This window comes from Nesoenas mayeri (genome assembly GCF_963082525.1).
Source record: "Nesoenas mayeri genome assembly, chromosome: 3".
Lineage (NCBI taxonomy): Eukaryota > Metazoa > Chordata > Aves > Columbiformes > Columbidae > Nesoenas > Nesoenas mayeri.
In genome coordinates this window covers 62691476-62705698 of record NC_137544.1, presented here as the reverse complement: position 1 = coordinate 62705698, position 14223 = coordinate 62691476, and the positions used below count along the sequence as shown (strand labels likewise).

Genomic DNA, 14223 nt, shown 5'->3' with positions numbered 1-14223 from the left:
TTTTCCCACCCTTCCATCATGAGATCAGCTTTCTCCTTCAAAAAGGTATTAGATACAACAAACAAACACACAAACTCCACTGCTATAATAACGATTTGGAAATAATGAGATGGCAATAATTTGCAGTCATAATAACTTTCAGTAACCTTCAAGACATTTTTCCTTATACCTAACAATGTTGAGAAATGAAAAATATGCTCTGAATCCTTCTTTCTTGTATTATTCATCTTGATATGCACATTTGGTTTAATTATCTTATGAGATTTTCTAGCTTCTTTGTTACAGAAGGGAGATTTAAAAATAATGATTAGTGTCAACTTTCTATATTTACCGTGCTATGTAGCACAAAAAAAGGCACTTTCTACCCTCATTATAAGCTTAATATAGTCTGGCAACATGTCAGACAGCTGAAAGCTCTCTTATAGCACAGGGATGTAACAAGTGAGCAGGAAATAAATGAGGATGCAAACTTGCATTTCATTAGCTACAGGCAGCAATTCTATGACTGCATGCTCTCCTCGAATAGCATACTCAAGGTGTGCCACCCTGCCAATGAAATCAAGGGGAGCAAGGCATCTTGCAGTGGCTCTATAGTAAAAGTGTTGGAGAATTTTACTGTGAGATAAGGGAACTCACACTCTTGACTTCTCCTGAGGCAACTTGGTCATGTACTTATGCCTCTCATGACCAGTTGTGTGATAATAAAAGCACCATTAGCTAATAGAAAGTTAAAAGCCACAGGCTGCTGATAGTTTTATTTAACTTCTAAATTTGGAAACTAGTAAAAAGTGTTTCATAGATATCTCCCAACGGGGCTAAATGCAGTTGAATAAAAGGTTTTCAAAGGATAATCCTGCCATATTAAACAGAAAGTGTGTTTGTTTTAAAGATGTCCCATTAGGTATTGTCAGCAAATAGAGTGGAAGAGGCTTCTATAAAGAAGTATGGATATATTACAGGAACAATTTAATAATATGAATCACCAAAACCTAACTTAGTCAAAGGTTTGGCAAGAAACATAAAGACACAGGGGACTGAAATAGAATCTTTCCAAATTGCCATGGATACATTTGCTTGACTTCTACTTTAATAAAAAAAAATGAAATAAAATCTGGAAACATTCTGACATACAGCTTGAAGAGTTTAATGCTCCCAGATGAGCCTGGGATAGATCATCACATCACTGGTGAAAAACCTGGGCTTTCACAAGGGAATCTCCCTCCAGCAGGGATAGCAAGTATCATTCCTGATAGGCATGGAAAATATAAAAGGCGATCACAGCTGCTGCAGACTTTTCTGGTAGGAAGGATGCTAAGAATTCTCATTCAGCCATTGGAAATGTAAGCGTCTGAGAACAAACTCATGTTCCAATAGGAACATTATAATTTGACAAAGTTTGGATTTTATGATTATTTAGACAGTGCTGTAACAAATGATTCCAGAGCAAGAAAATTCCTGGATGTCCTCAAGCCACAGATGGTAATTCTTTTTATACATGCGATCATCCCAAATCTGACTTCAGAATTTTTCCTTTGCTCTTTTCATAAATACGGGATGAAATCTGGCAGAGAAACATTCCTTTGATAAACATCAAAGAACAATCAGCTGTTGAGGTTCATTAAGAAGAGAGCTAAAAGCACTTAGGTGCCATAAGATGCAGAGAGGCATGTAGTGAAATTTTAAAAGTCTAGACACCTTATTGCTACTGATTTCAAGAGAACCTTTGAAATATCCCAAACGGTGCTCATGTGCACCTCAAATGTTATTTCATAGCTTTTAGATGTCTGAGCCTTTCTTTTTATGAAAAAGGAAGAAAAAATATTTTTGAGATGATGACAAATGTCTTAACTATAGCAGCCTGTCTAGATACGGTAGCACTGGAGACCATTCTGTGTTTTGAATTATCTGTGTTTCTTTTAATTTTGATGTCTAGGCTGGTCAAGCTCCACAAGCATGCCTTTAACAGCCTCGAACATCCCAAATGGCACAAGCCTATCAACCTGCATGTGGAAAACTGTTATCAGCCTTAGGTCACTGTTAGCAATAGGTGAATAAACTCTACTGGAAGGTTGAACACCTATTGTATTGTCAGAAATTTACATGTAGACGTGTAGACATGAGGTGTCTTATTTTAAAGCTGAAATGCTTTAACGGATGGTTAGTTAGTGGGTAATGGGTAATAGTGCAGACTGTTACAGATTACTTTCCCTTTTCATTATTAAAAAGAAAAAACCTGAAAAGGATAAAGTCTATCCTGGATTTGTAAGCAAATTACTTTTTATCCATATGGAACATATGAGTTTATCTGGGTTTCCTGTCACTCAAGGAGATACTACATTAATCTGTTTGGATGATTGCAGGAAAAAAGAAAGTAGGGGGAGAACTGGGAGTTGGAAGTGTCTTTATAGAAACCAGAGTAAACACACTGGGAACAACAGGCACATTTCATGTATGCTTGCTCCATACCTGGAAATCAGATGCATTATTCTGTGGACTGACACTGAAAGAACCACCTTTGAATGAAGTTGAGTTTACAGAAGACACTCCAAGTGCGAGGTTTCGTGTGGAAATACTCATGGATGGTCCGGTGAACTGGATCTTTAAAGCCAAGGTATCGATAGTTTTTAGAGCTCTAAAAACAGAAATAAGATTATTCTAAAAAGTGAATACAGAGAAAAAACCCACTCTTCTCTGAATGCTCTCTACACTTGAGATGATCCTCTTATTTTTTACTATGTTTCTATCACCCATCTGTGTATTCACAAGGAGACTGGCAGGCTGTAAATTTATGTATCTCTGTGGAAAACAGAAGCTCTTGATTGACAGAACTAACTACATATTGCTGCTTTTGAAATAATATTCCAACAATACTTAAATCTATGCTGTGTCATATATCAGGAGACTTCTTTTCCATCCAAATACTTTGTCATGCACATTAATTTTAATACAGGAAGGAAAATTTGTATACCTTATTTGGAAAATTCTTTTTGATGGAAATCAGGGAAGTTTGAATTGTTTGTCTATATATGGAAAGACGGATCCTTCCAACCGTGCAGGTTTTCTCTAAAGCTTGTCTGAAATGCAGAAATACTTACTCTGAAGATGATGCTGCCAATACACTGTCTGAACTGGTTAGAATATTGGAAAAAATTGTCACCACAGTAGAACCCAGAGATTCATCAATTTCTTCATCGTTCACAATTTTTTTGAGCTTCTGTACAACATCATTTACTTTGTCTGAGGTTAGCTGCTGACCTTCACCAGTGAGATTCAGAAGCTGATTGGCTATATCAGCTGCATTTTCTGTAAGTGTACACATGAAACAAAGTAAAAAAGAGAAAATAATGCATATCAGTTCTGAAGTTACTCAGAAATACAAATATTTATCCTCGTTGAAATCTAGAGCACATTCTGTGGTACTTCTTTCTTTTTCACTGGGAAAAACAGTTTCACTCTTGAAGTGAAACAAATGCATCCAAAGTCACTATTACAGGCAAAATATTCACTCTTTCAAGCTTTAGGGAGAAAGACTGACCCCACTGTAAATATTTTGGATCCTTCAGAGAACTGCGCTCTTACTCAGAAGGTTGGCAAGCACAACAAACAAACAAACAAATTTCATGAGAAAAATCTTCCTGGTAAGTAAAGTTTGATGGCGTGTCCTATGGCAAAACATTAGTGTAAATCTCTTGTTAAAATCTAAGTTTGATACCAGCTGGATAGAAAACTTAAGTACTAATGTTTTACAGCATCAAAATATTTGAGATTTATTGGAATTCAGAAGTAAGGTTTTGAAAGATCAGCTTTCTTTAGTCTGCAATTGGCTGGGTCTTTTTAATGTTGTGTTTTATAGTACAGCTTTTGCCACATTTCCAGTAGAATGTTCATTTTATATGTAACAATGTTTTCATATAGCCTGGCTGCATCTACTCAATCATCTAAGTCAGGTAGTCATGTTCCCTAGGACCCATCTGTCAGTGAAGAAAGAAAAAGAGGCTTCTCCAAGAAAGCAATTCAGAACAGGAGCTTACTGTGGGTGCTTGGAATTACTTATGAGAGTATCATTCTCCTCACTAGCTCTGGCAGTAAAAAACAGGAGCCATAAAACAGTTGTCTATTTATTTTAGCACTCCTTTAAGGCCAGAATGACATCAAGAGGTATTTTGCAAACCGAGAATAAATCTGAAAATGTCTGATCATAACCCAGTGAAGAGAGTGGTAGTCTTTCCACTGGCACCTATAGGCATTTGCAACATTTAAAAACTTGTCTGAACTTCAATATCATATTGAGGCAAGATACAAACTGCTTCTATTCTTGTTTAAATTACGTGAAGAGCTTCATTTATTTCACTAATCTGTATCCAGACCTTTTCTTGGGTAGGCTGAGTTCAACTTGGTCCACTTCCCCAGAATATTAATATTTACTTTGCACTATTTTTTAGAAAGATTTTAAACAATTTAGCATAAAGGAGGAAGATATTCTTCCTTAATATAACTTTCTTACAGTAAGCAGTAACCAAAGTCTACAAAACTATTCCTTTAGCCAAAGACCAATATCAATATACTCACCTGTGCAATTTCTAAGATCAGGCTGGCCCCAGTATGATGTATAATTATGCAGAGCCAAATAGCTAAAGAGGAAAAATTACAAAATTTACATGAAATACGATAGCAAAATTATGTAAATTATTCTCTTGTAAGTGTTAACAGTGGTCCATTCTTCTCAGTTCCCAACTTTCCTAGCAACATGGGCCCTAGTGAAATGAAATATGTATGCTTGACAGTGGAAATACGTGATCAGTTAAGTGACAGTGCCAAGAGAAACCCCAGTTCTGATTTTATAAACATCAGTGGAAATTTTGGCCTTGTATTTCAAGAGACTCAAATGTTGACACAAACAGTTATGGCCTATCAGATGCTGTTTCTATAATATCACTTTGATATAAACTGCTTTGATCAAGTCAATAGCTGGTATAACACCCCTCTGAAGAACATGCACAGGAGCTATGTGGAGATATAACGTTATGTCACCCATGAAAACTAGGGTAGGTCACCATCAGATCCAGGTACAAGCTGAGGGGCAGATATAAAGATTTTTTTTTTCAAAATGCTTTTTTTAGAAAGCGTTACCATAGCAAAATACCCAGATATGTGTTCAAAATTAAATACACTTTTTGCCTCAGTTTTCTTCAAACAAAATCATGTTGTCATAGTACGACAGAGGCAGGATAGATAATGGGAAAAAATTATCCTTCCACTCAGGACATGATAGAATAAAGTTATTCCTTAGTTGATCAGCTTTATATAACAGTACACTAGCAGGTAACCTTCTGTTGTGCAGTGCACAGGACTAGAAGAGACCATTAGAAGAGCTGCTGCTTCTCTCAAAACACATCCCACCTGTGCTCCACATTGGTAAAGGCTGGTGCAGGCAGACAAGGAAAGCCTAGCACGGTGCAGAACACAGTAGCATTTTTTATGAGAAATTCTGTACATGGACAATCAATGACGTGTAGACCACAAATGAACAATAAAGATAAGAAATACTGGGGAAGCAAAGGCCAGAAGCCTTAATTTTTAATGATTCTGAGGCTCTGACACTAAAACAATTTGACTTCTGCACTACTCTACAACAAAAGTTGGTCAATCAGAAACCAGCAACTCTTGTACAAGATTAAGAGACTGAGGAAGTGAGCTAGTTAAACATAATGCTGGTTGCTTTCCTGTTTGGCACAGAACCTCAAAGCTGATTCATATCCATGTTGCCATATTGTTTTCAGAAAGTAGGAGATCTGGTCTTCTCAGAACATGTTCCAGATAAAATGTGGGCGGATGAGACTACTATATTGTGTTTAATGGTGATCACCCTAAATACTGAAAAATGAATTTATATTCCATCATAGCCGTGTTCAAGGCACTTAAAGGAGATCAAAGCCATATTCTTTAGGTAATATATCAAAGGAAGTAGTAATATTCTCACTTTGAAAAGAAGAAATAGAAATACAATGTATAAATCTTTTGTAGATGTTCACAAAGAAAGGCTACATTAATGAAAATACATCCTAAACCTTAAAAACACAAGTTCAAATCTTTAAGCAAAAGATTATCCCCACCTTTAATTATGACTAACTAATGGTAAAATGCTTGTCTTACAGGATTTCTTTTACTTTCCCTTAACAAGATGAGAGGTTATGTATTAAATCAAATACACATCTCTGGAAAATTTTGTTGAGAATTTCTTATACAAGTAAGATAGTAGTAGCGGAGTGGTAACAAATGTGAAACTTATGTTTTGGTAACATAAACATCCTGACTTGAAAAAGCAGTTTCATTCTGTAAGAAGGTGGTATTTTTATAGTCACTTTGAACATATATTAATTGTGGGATTTCATATGTCTTACAGAAGTGGTGAGTTTGTTTTTTTTTCTTACCAATTAAGTACATACTCTTACTGCACACACATAATCTCTCACAGCATAGATATCATCTTCCTGAAATACAATACCAGGCAATGGCAACCATTATGGAGGATGCAGTTTAATTATGTAACCAGAAAGCTGCCACTGAAGCTCTCAGCTTCTCAGATTTTTAAACACCCACCAGGTTCTTGATGCAGTCTGAACCGAGCTCCCATGACATAATGTGAAGTTGGTCACAGTTGGTCTGGTATCTGGCCAAAAATAATTTGGAGGGTTTTCTTCAGCTAAACATTTTTCTGTAAAAATAAAAATATATAAGTGTTGACACTAAGTTCCTTCATCTGATCCTCTTCCATTTCTTGTCCTTAGCATATCAACCAGTCTACAGCATAAATCTGTCTTGAGATGAAATGCTTGCTTGTTATCCATAGAGTAGTCCCAACGGAGGGGTGCACAGCAGGGTACAACACATACTGCTGCTGCTCAGGAGAGACGATTGACTGCACATGCTGCACCCACTTGCACTGCACCAGCACCCACCTCCTCCCTCCCAAAGGAAGGGCAGTCTCTGGAAGAAGGTGAATGGGAGAAGACGAGAGATAAAAGGAGATTGATTAAGGGTGGCAGTTGGCAGAGGCACAAACAACAGGGTCGAGGAGTGGCCATGAGGGGCCTTGGAGGTCCAAAATATCCTGTTATAGCTCTGGCTGTAAATCACATTTCTTTATCCTCAAACTACCAGAGGAGCTGTCAGGGTCTGTTCCAGCTTCTTTGAACCAGACAGCACAACAATGACTAAAGCAATCTGGACAACTGTGTTTGTGTTAGAAAAGATATCTTGAGCACAGCTCTGTGGTATTAGTGCAACAATGAGGCTTAAAGGGACAAATAAAAATTTGAAACAGTTATACTGTTCAGAAATGTGTTATTATTATTTAACACAGACGATGCTTATTTATGGACAAACAAACAATATCTATTATGTAACAAAGCTGAAAACTACTTACCCACTGGATCAACATCCACACTATGAAGACGATATCCTCCTTCCATGGTCCCATTATTACTTATGAGCTTCTGTCGGATTTCTTCCTCTTCCAAATTGATGTTATTGGTAGCATTATAAACCAGAAGAGCCAAAACGCCAAAACTGTGAGGAAAATTATCCAAGTGTTTGAGTCAGAACAGCAGAGGCCACGTGTGTGGAAATAAAAATATATGACAAACTCTGGTTTTCTGAATATAGAACAGTGCCACCAAGATAATGTTGTCCATTATCTGTAAATTATATATATATAGGACCATGACAAGAAAGTATGGTTGGGAAATTTCATCCTCTAGTTCCAATTGAAGAAGCATCTCATCAAAAGAGCTAAGGAATGTTTTCAGAGGATTTAGATTTTTAAAAAGATATTAAAAGAAGAAAGCAAAAAGTTGTGAGTTCTAAATGGACCCTAATTAAATTAAAAAATCTGTTTGCTGATGGCTTAGGAACTTAAGAGCTGATTCATCACACCTTACAAAACTTGCCAGGATGGGACAAGTTATCCTCCAGAGGATCCATCTCTCCACTGACTACAGAGGAAAACTAGAAGATTAACAAAGAACAGATGCCTAGCATTTAAATGCCTGAATTTTGATGGTGTGAAAAACACCCTGACACACTTCTGAGACTAGGAAAGTCCTCATTAGGAAAGTCTAGTTGCTCAGATGAATAATTCAAGTTTGAGAAGTAATAGCTGTTTTGTACTGTAGCCCACTGCTACTTTCTTGGGCATAAAAAGTAGTTCAAAGAGCCCAAGTTTCTTTCCTGTGAGAGAAATAAAACAGTCCCCACCCTTGTCCAAAAACATAGCTTTTCTGGAAGAGAAATAATTAACAGAAAAGCACTTCTAACAGGACACAGCAAAGCAGCCCAGAGTGGAAGGCTCAAAAATTTCCCCCCAGGGCACAGAAAACACATGTTGGAGAAGATAATATGTCGGTACCCAAGAGCATTGCTTGGCTCTGGCTAGTAGGAGCTGATGCCATTGAAGAATGGAACATTGGATCTCCATGGGAGCCAAAATGTGGAAAAAAGGAAAAAGCAAGCCTGCTTTGGGCTGTCTTCATCGTCGCCTTGCCCTTGGATACCCAGTGGCGTGAATAAAGACAGACCTTCCCGGTGTGTGAGCAGTTCCTGGCAGCCTGGGAAGCAGCAGCACACACGGAGGGAACAGGGCACACACGGAACAAAGCTGCTTTCACCGGTGGCCCCCAGTGCAAGGAAACAGCAGCAAGATCTTGTGGTTCACTTGCAGAAGAGTAGGAGAAAACTATCTTTAGGGCTGCTGTGTAAGGGCTAGCAGGGTTTCCAGGTACCCCTTCCTAGACAGACTAGGGCTTCATTTCCAAAAATCTTCCAGAAAGATATCCCCATGATGACAGCTCAGAGTTGTGCTTTCCAGAGATGCCTACTTTGGTACAATATAAATCTACAGCTTAGTGTACAGATGTTGCTCCTAGATGCTAGATTTAACCCTTTTTCTGTCAGACATCATTCTGAAAACTGAATAATTCCAAACATTAATTCTGATTACTCTTGTTAGTGAAATGTCATTAAAAGTGCTGGCATTACAAAACAACCTCTCAGTCTAGGAAAAAAATAAAAAAAGAAAAGCAAAGCCCAAACCTCATAAAGAAATCATGAATGTGAACTAAATACTCCACATGTTTCACTGTTGCAGATGTACAGAAATAAGTAAACAAATATACAGTGTCCCTGGTTGTTCATGGGGTTTTTTTGGTTGTTATTGTGGGGTGTTTGTTTGTTTGTTTTGTTTTGTTTTGTTTGTGCATGCATGGTGTTGTGTTTTTTGTTGTTTTGTTTGTTGTTGTTGTGTTTTTTGTTTGTTTGTTTGTTTGTTTTTTCAGGGGTGTGTGTTTGTTTGGGTTTTTTGGTTATTGTTTTTGTTAAGCACCAGTATACTTTTATTTTTTCTTTTCATATATGCTGTTTTACTGGTAACATGTTGCTCGAGAATAAGATAAAAATGTGACTGTCTGCTGGTTTGGCTTGTTTATTCCCCAATGGATGTATTTTAGTATTTTAGCACAGAAATTGCAGCTCTCCCTGGTCAGGTTACTCCTCCCCTGCTCCCAGAGATACTGAGTTACTCCTAACACTCCTTTGGTCTCCCTGGAGTGTTTAACATATGGCAATAGACTCAGTAGGGTAGATGTGCGTTAGTAGTCTTTTGCTTTATACTGCGCATATATTACGAGGCACAAATTTATTACAGCATTTATTTTTAGCAGAGGCATGGAAATTGCCTATGAGATTGCCAATTCCTTCAGCCCTCCAGTACTTCAGCCCCAGAGTCTCCTGGCACTTAACCATCTTTCCTAAAAGATCCTGGCTTCACTCATCTATTCCCTTTACTTCAGAGGAGGAAAACTTAATACACTGATGCCACTCCCTACCTCAGCACTTTGGCTGCAAAACAGAAGTCGTAAGTGAACAGTCACCGCTACAACTATGCTGCCTGTTGCAGGACTCCCAACTAACCAAAATTATATTTAGTACCCATAACTGTGCAGAGGGATAATGGCAAGAAAACAGAAGGGATAATGATAGATGAGGTAGAACTGGTTATGGTTATCTCGAACAATTACAGAGAAAATATTGATTATGAAGCACTGATAAAAATAATCTCTTAAACCACTTTGTTACTTGTTTTCTGTGAAACTCGTAGAGCACAAGTTATGTATACTGTGTAATAAGAGCCTGTTCCATATTATGATGAAAACAATTTCTATAAACTTCTCAGGATGACTCATGCTATCTTCCCAAAGTAAATAAATACCTTTTAACTTGACAGGTGACGCAATATGAAGCTGAGTACTTCCTTCCACTTTTGAACACACTCAGATCCCACAAGGAAAACATTTTAACGGTAAAGAACAAAATCCTTGGACTCAGATAAATGGTGACACTGCCATGCACTACTTCTGTGACTGGATTTGCTACATCCAACCTTACATCTTTTATTGTATGCCATATAAAAGCTGATAGATTCTTGCAGCAGTCATCAATTACAACTGACACATCACCTAGAATAACCTGTACTGCTAATATCACTGCTGTCAATACAAAAGAATGGACTGTGGTATAGATAAACACAGTGGTGACAGCTATGCCTCTCTTTATTTTTGACTGAAATGGTGACACCTGGAGCAAGCCGGAAAGAAGGGAAAGATGGATGTCTAACCCACTTTGTCCTGGTCTGTTAGGCTAAGCTGGCTCAGAGAGAGGAGTTTACAAAGCTGCGTCCTCATCAGAGGCCCAGGCAGCAGTGGGGGTGCCTGCCCTGCCATGGCGCGTCCCACAAAGACGGCTTTCTTCTCCGGCAGTGTGACTCAGAGCTATTCCAGGACAGTGTGCCTACACACGGGCTGTGGTCTCGCTGCTACACGATGCGAGGAGCCTGAAGGAAGGATTAACAAACCATGTGAACCGTGCAGCACAGACTGTCTCATACCTGAAGATATCTGGTTGATAGCAACCAATGCATATTTTTCCTCTTGCTTCAGTTGTACTAGGCAGGCTGAATTAATGCTGAATTATTGTGTTCATCAAACTTTAACAAATTACATTTTTAAAGAATCTAAGCATTCACAGAATCTAAATTTCCACTAAAAGTCACTGGGAATTTAATTCCTAACTATCCTGGGATATTTAAATAAGTTTTAAGATGTCAGCATTACATTCTTTACCTATCTTGCTGTCATGTTGGATTTGAAAATAAGCAGCTATCACTCAAGACTGGCAGTATGGGTAAGATCACAGAGTCACCTGTAAACACTATTAACTTCTTCATGTTAACTGGACAGACAGAAAAAGAGCTGACTATTGCATGTCACTCAGCGAAGACATAATGCAAACAGCAGACAGGTTAGAAAATATGCAGAGAAAGAAAGAGATACAAATGTAGAAGGAAACTGAAAGCATTCTACAGTGGCATCTGAGATGTGGATAAACATTTACTTGAGGTGATTTTGACTGTGATACCATTAAAAAGTTCAGAACAGACAGCAATAAAATAGGACTGGGCATAATAGACAGTCAAATCAACAACAAGGATGAAGAGGTTCCTTTCTCAGCAGAAAGTGATGTTACAGAAAAAAAATAAAATCTGATACTTCAGGACACAAAACTAAAAATTGCAGCTACCTTTTTGGACTACTAAAAATAAAAGCATGCTAAGCCTTCCTTGTAAGTTAATGGCCATTGTATTAGAACAGTGCTGCAGGCAGCATTGTAATGCCTCTGTGTCCCTGGGCCTTCCTTCTTCTTGCAGATCTGGTGTGGGAATACAAACAACTGTGGCTTTTCAACAGAAAGCACTTGTAATATGCAATGATTTGGTATGAAGACTATTCTTTATTAGAGAATGTAGCAGAAAGGCAAAACAGAAAGGTCTGGAATCCCTCTCATTTCAACAGCTGGTCTTTGCTGAAACAAATTTTGGTTATGCTATGTTCCTAACAAAGAAAACCTGACTGCCCAGTTCCTAAAAATGATCTCTGACAATGTTAAACCTAGACTAAATCCAGTTAAAGTCAGTGGCAAGACAGAGGAAGTCATTGGAAGTTGGATCAAGAGCAGGCAGTGTCAGCAGGAGACTAAGAAAGGATCACCCTTCAGTCACTTGGGAAGAATTCCCAAATTCCACCATCTGGGATGAAGGCTTTCTCTACAGGTCATGGACACAAGATGCCACCAGGGCACTGTGGAGAAACCTGTGGATTTCTGCTTGGCCCTTTTTGGTCAGTTTTCCAAGTGGAAATACTACACATAACATATGTGGGGTGGTATTTTAAAATGTTTCTCAGTGCTGGTCAAAGCTGTCCATTGCTGCCTTTGGTAACACTGAATCTGAAGTTAGGGGGAGTAGAGGCAGACCAGTTCCAAGTTGTTCTTAAAGCCTCACTTCATTTATAACAAGAATAGCATTATTATTTAATAATGTATAGTTTGAAGTAATCTACGAAGAATGCAAAAGCCTAATGCTTTGCCCATTTTTCTTTACTCGGTAAAGATACTTAGGGCTATAAAAGCAAAATTATGCTGCTCTGATGTTGCTAACTTCTGTCTGAAACTATTACACAATCTAATTAGCTTAAGTTTTATCCAAGTGCATTAAACTTTCCATTAAGCAGCACAGCATCCAAGAACATAGCATGCAGAAGCCTGAATCTGCCTCACTGATACCGGTGGCAAAACCCCCACAGACTTCAGAAAAGCAGGATTGGGCACGGGCCTCTCTGATTTCCTGCTTTCCTCTCTATTTTCATTCCTGGAAGAAGGCATTTCTGTTTAAGTTTAGTGGTCTTTAGACAGATTGCTACCACTTTGTTTTTTAACCTGGATGAGTTGTCTAACAGTACTAAAATTAATGTTGTTTTACATAGCAGAAGCAACTGAACACAGTAAATAGGCCAAGATTGTGACAATCAAAGTACTAGAAGCTGGAGAGCTGGAGTAAGCATAATCTTACTTGTATGTTGAGTGGAGAAAAGGTTACAAATTAATTGGAGCCTGAATTCTCAAAATTGCTTACCAAAAAAAAAAAAAGAAAAAAGAAAAAAAAAAAGACTTAGCAGGGGAGCTGAGCTGTTTAATAAAAACCAATTCCCTTACTGAGGCAGCCCTACAAGACCTAGGAACAGTAGGACCCTTCTGAGAAAAGCAGCAGTAGTCACAGAAAGTTATGACAACAGTACAGTGTCATAAAAAGCAAAGAATAAATGAAAGAAATACACACATTCATGATTTATCTACATAAAGAACACAAGTTGGCTTCACTTTCAAGGGTTTGCGCAAAATAACGGAGGACAAAGAAATAGCTATATCCATAGCCCATTCTGAACTACTGTCTACTTTATTTTGAACAGCTGCTCTCATTAAGAGATGGAAACAGCATGATCAGAGGAAAAAATTAAACACAGGCATGAAGTCACGTATAGCTGTGATAAAATTATGTCTATTAAAATAGTTAATATTCTACCAAAGTATTATCTTGACATACTGCTGTCATCCAGAGATCTCATGTTATTAAAGGTGCTGATAATAATATGCACTTTTGGACTTGGCACTCTATTTGTCTCTCATCACCATACACATAAACACATAATAAGCACAGTGTACTGAGGATTTCTCCAGCTCATAAGGCACAGCAATGAAAGAATAACAATCCACTTTCATATTTTTGTTTTGTTTTGCTCTTCTCCAGAATGCAGTACAGTTTAAAATATTTATTTGGAAAACACCTATTTTTACTGTGCCAAAAAAAGCCAGCTTCCTACCTCCCACTTCCAGCTTCTATTTCTTCTCTGAATCATTCTCTCTCTAGTGATTCTTCCTCTTTCATTTGCAAGAAGACTAGGTGGGGAGACCGATTACAGAAGTTCCTTGATAAGGTAGCAGGGTGGTAAATAAGGGTTGAAGAAAAGCAAAATGTATAGAAAAAGTGGAGAAAGGTTGTGGGGTTTGTGTTTTGTTTGTTTGTCTGTTTGTTTTTTAACTGCTATATAAAATACTAATCCAAAAGGTACTTAGAAAAGATACAGTCTCAATAAGAATATGAATTTAAGCAAAGAGAAGGAAAACTTCTCAAAAAGCATTTTAAAGAATAATGATAGTGTCTTAAAAATAAGAAGGCTATAGTCTTGTGGAAAATTCAGAAAATACAGATAAGGTTTAGAGAGTTAGACTGGTAAAAGTTAGACTTCTGTAAAAGATAAAGTTAAGACCATGATACTT

The 14223-nt window shown here is 37.7% G+C and overlaps 1 protein-coding gene across 1 annotated transcript in view; it reads right to left on the bottom strand.

The window, feature by feature from the left end:
• Positions 1-14223, bottom strand: part of ADGRG6 (adhesion G protein-coupled receptor G6) — a gene marked incomplete at its 3' end in the record, with an annotated part of 103078 nt that overhangs the window by 25284 nt on the left and 63571 nt on the right. The window contains exons 9-13 of the mRNA XM_080342692.1: positions 7427-7569; positions 6601-6715; positions 4570-4631; positions 3096-3303; positions 2467-2632 (exon numbers count right to left, since the gene is read on the bottom strand). Of these exons, the coding sequence (XP_080198818.1) occupies positions 2467-2632; positions 3096-3303; positions 4570-4631; positions 6601-6715; positions 7427-7569 (694 nt within the window). The remainder of the gene's footprint in view (positions 1-2466; positions 2633-3095; positions 3304-4569; positions 4632-6600; positions 6716-7426; positions 7570-14223) is intronic.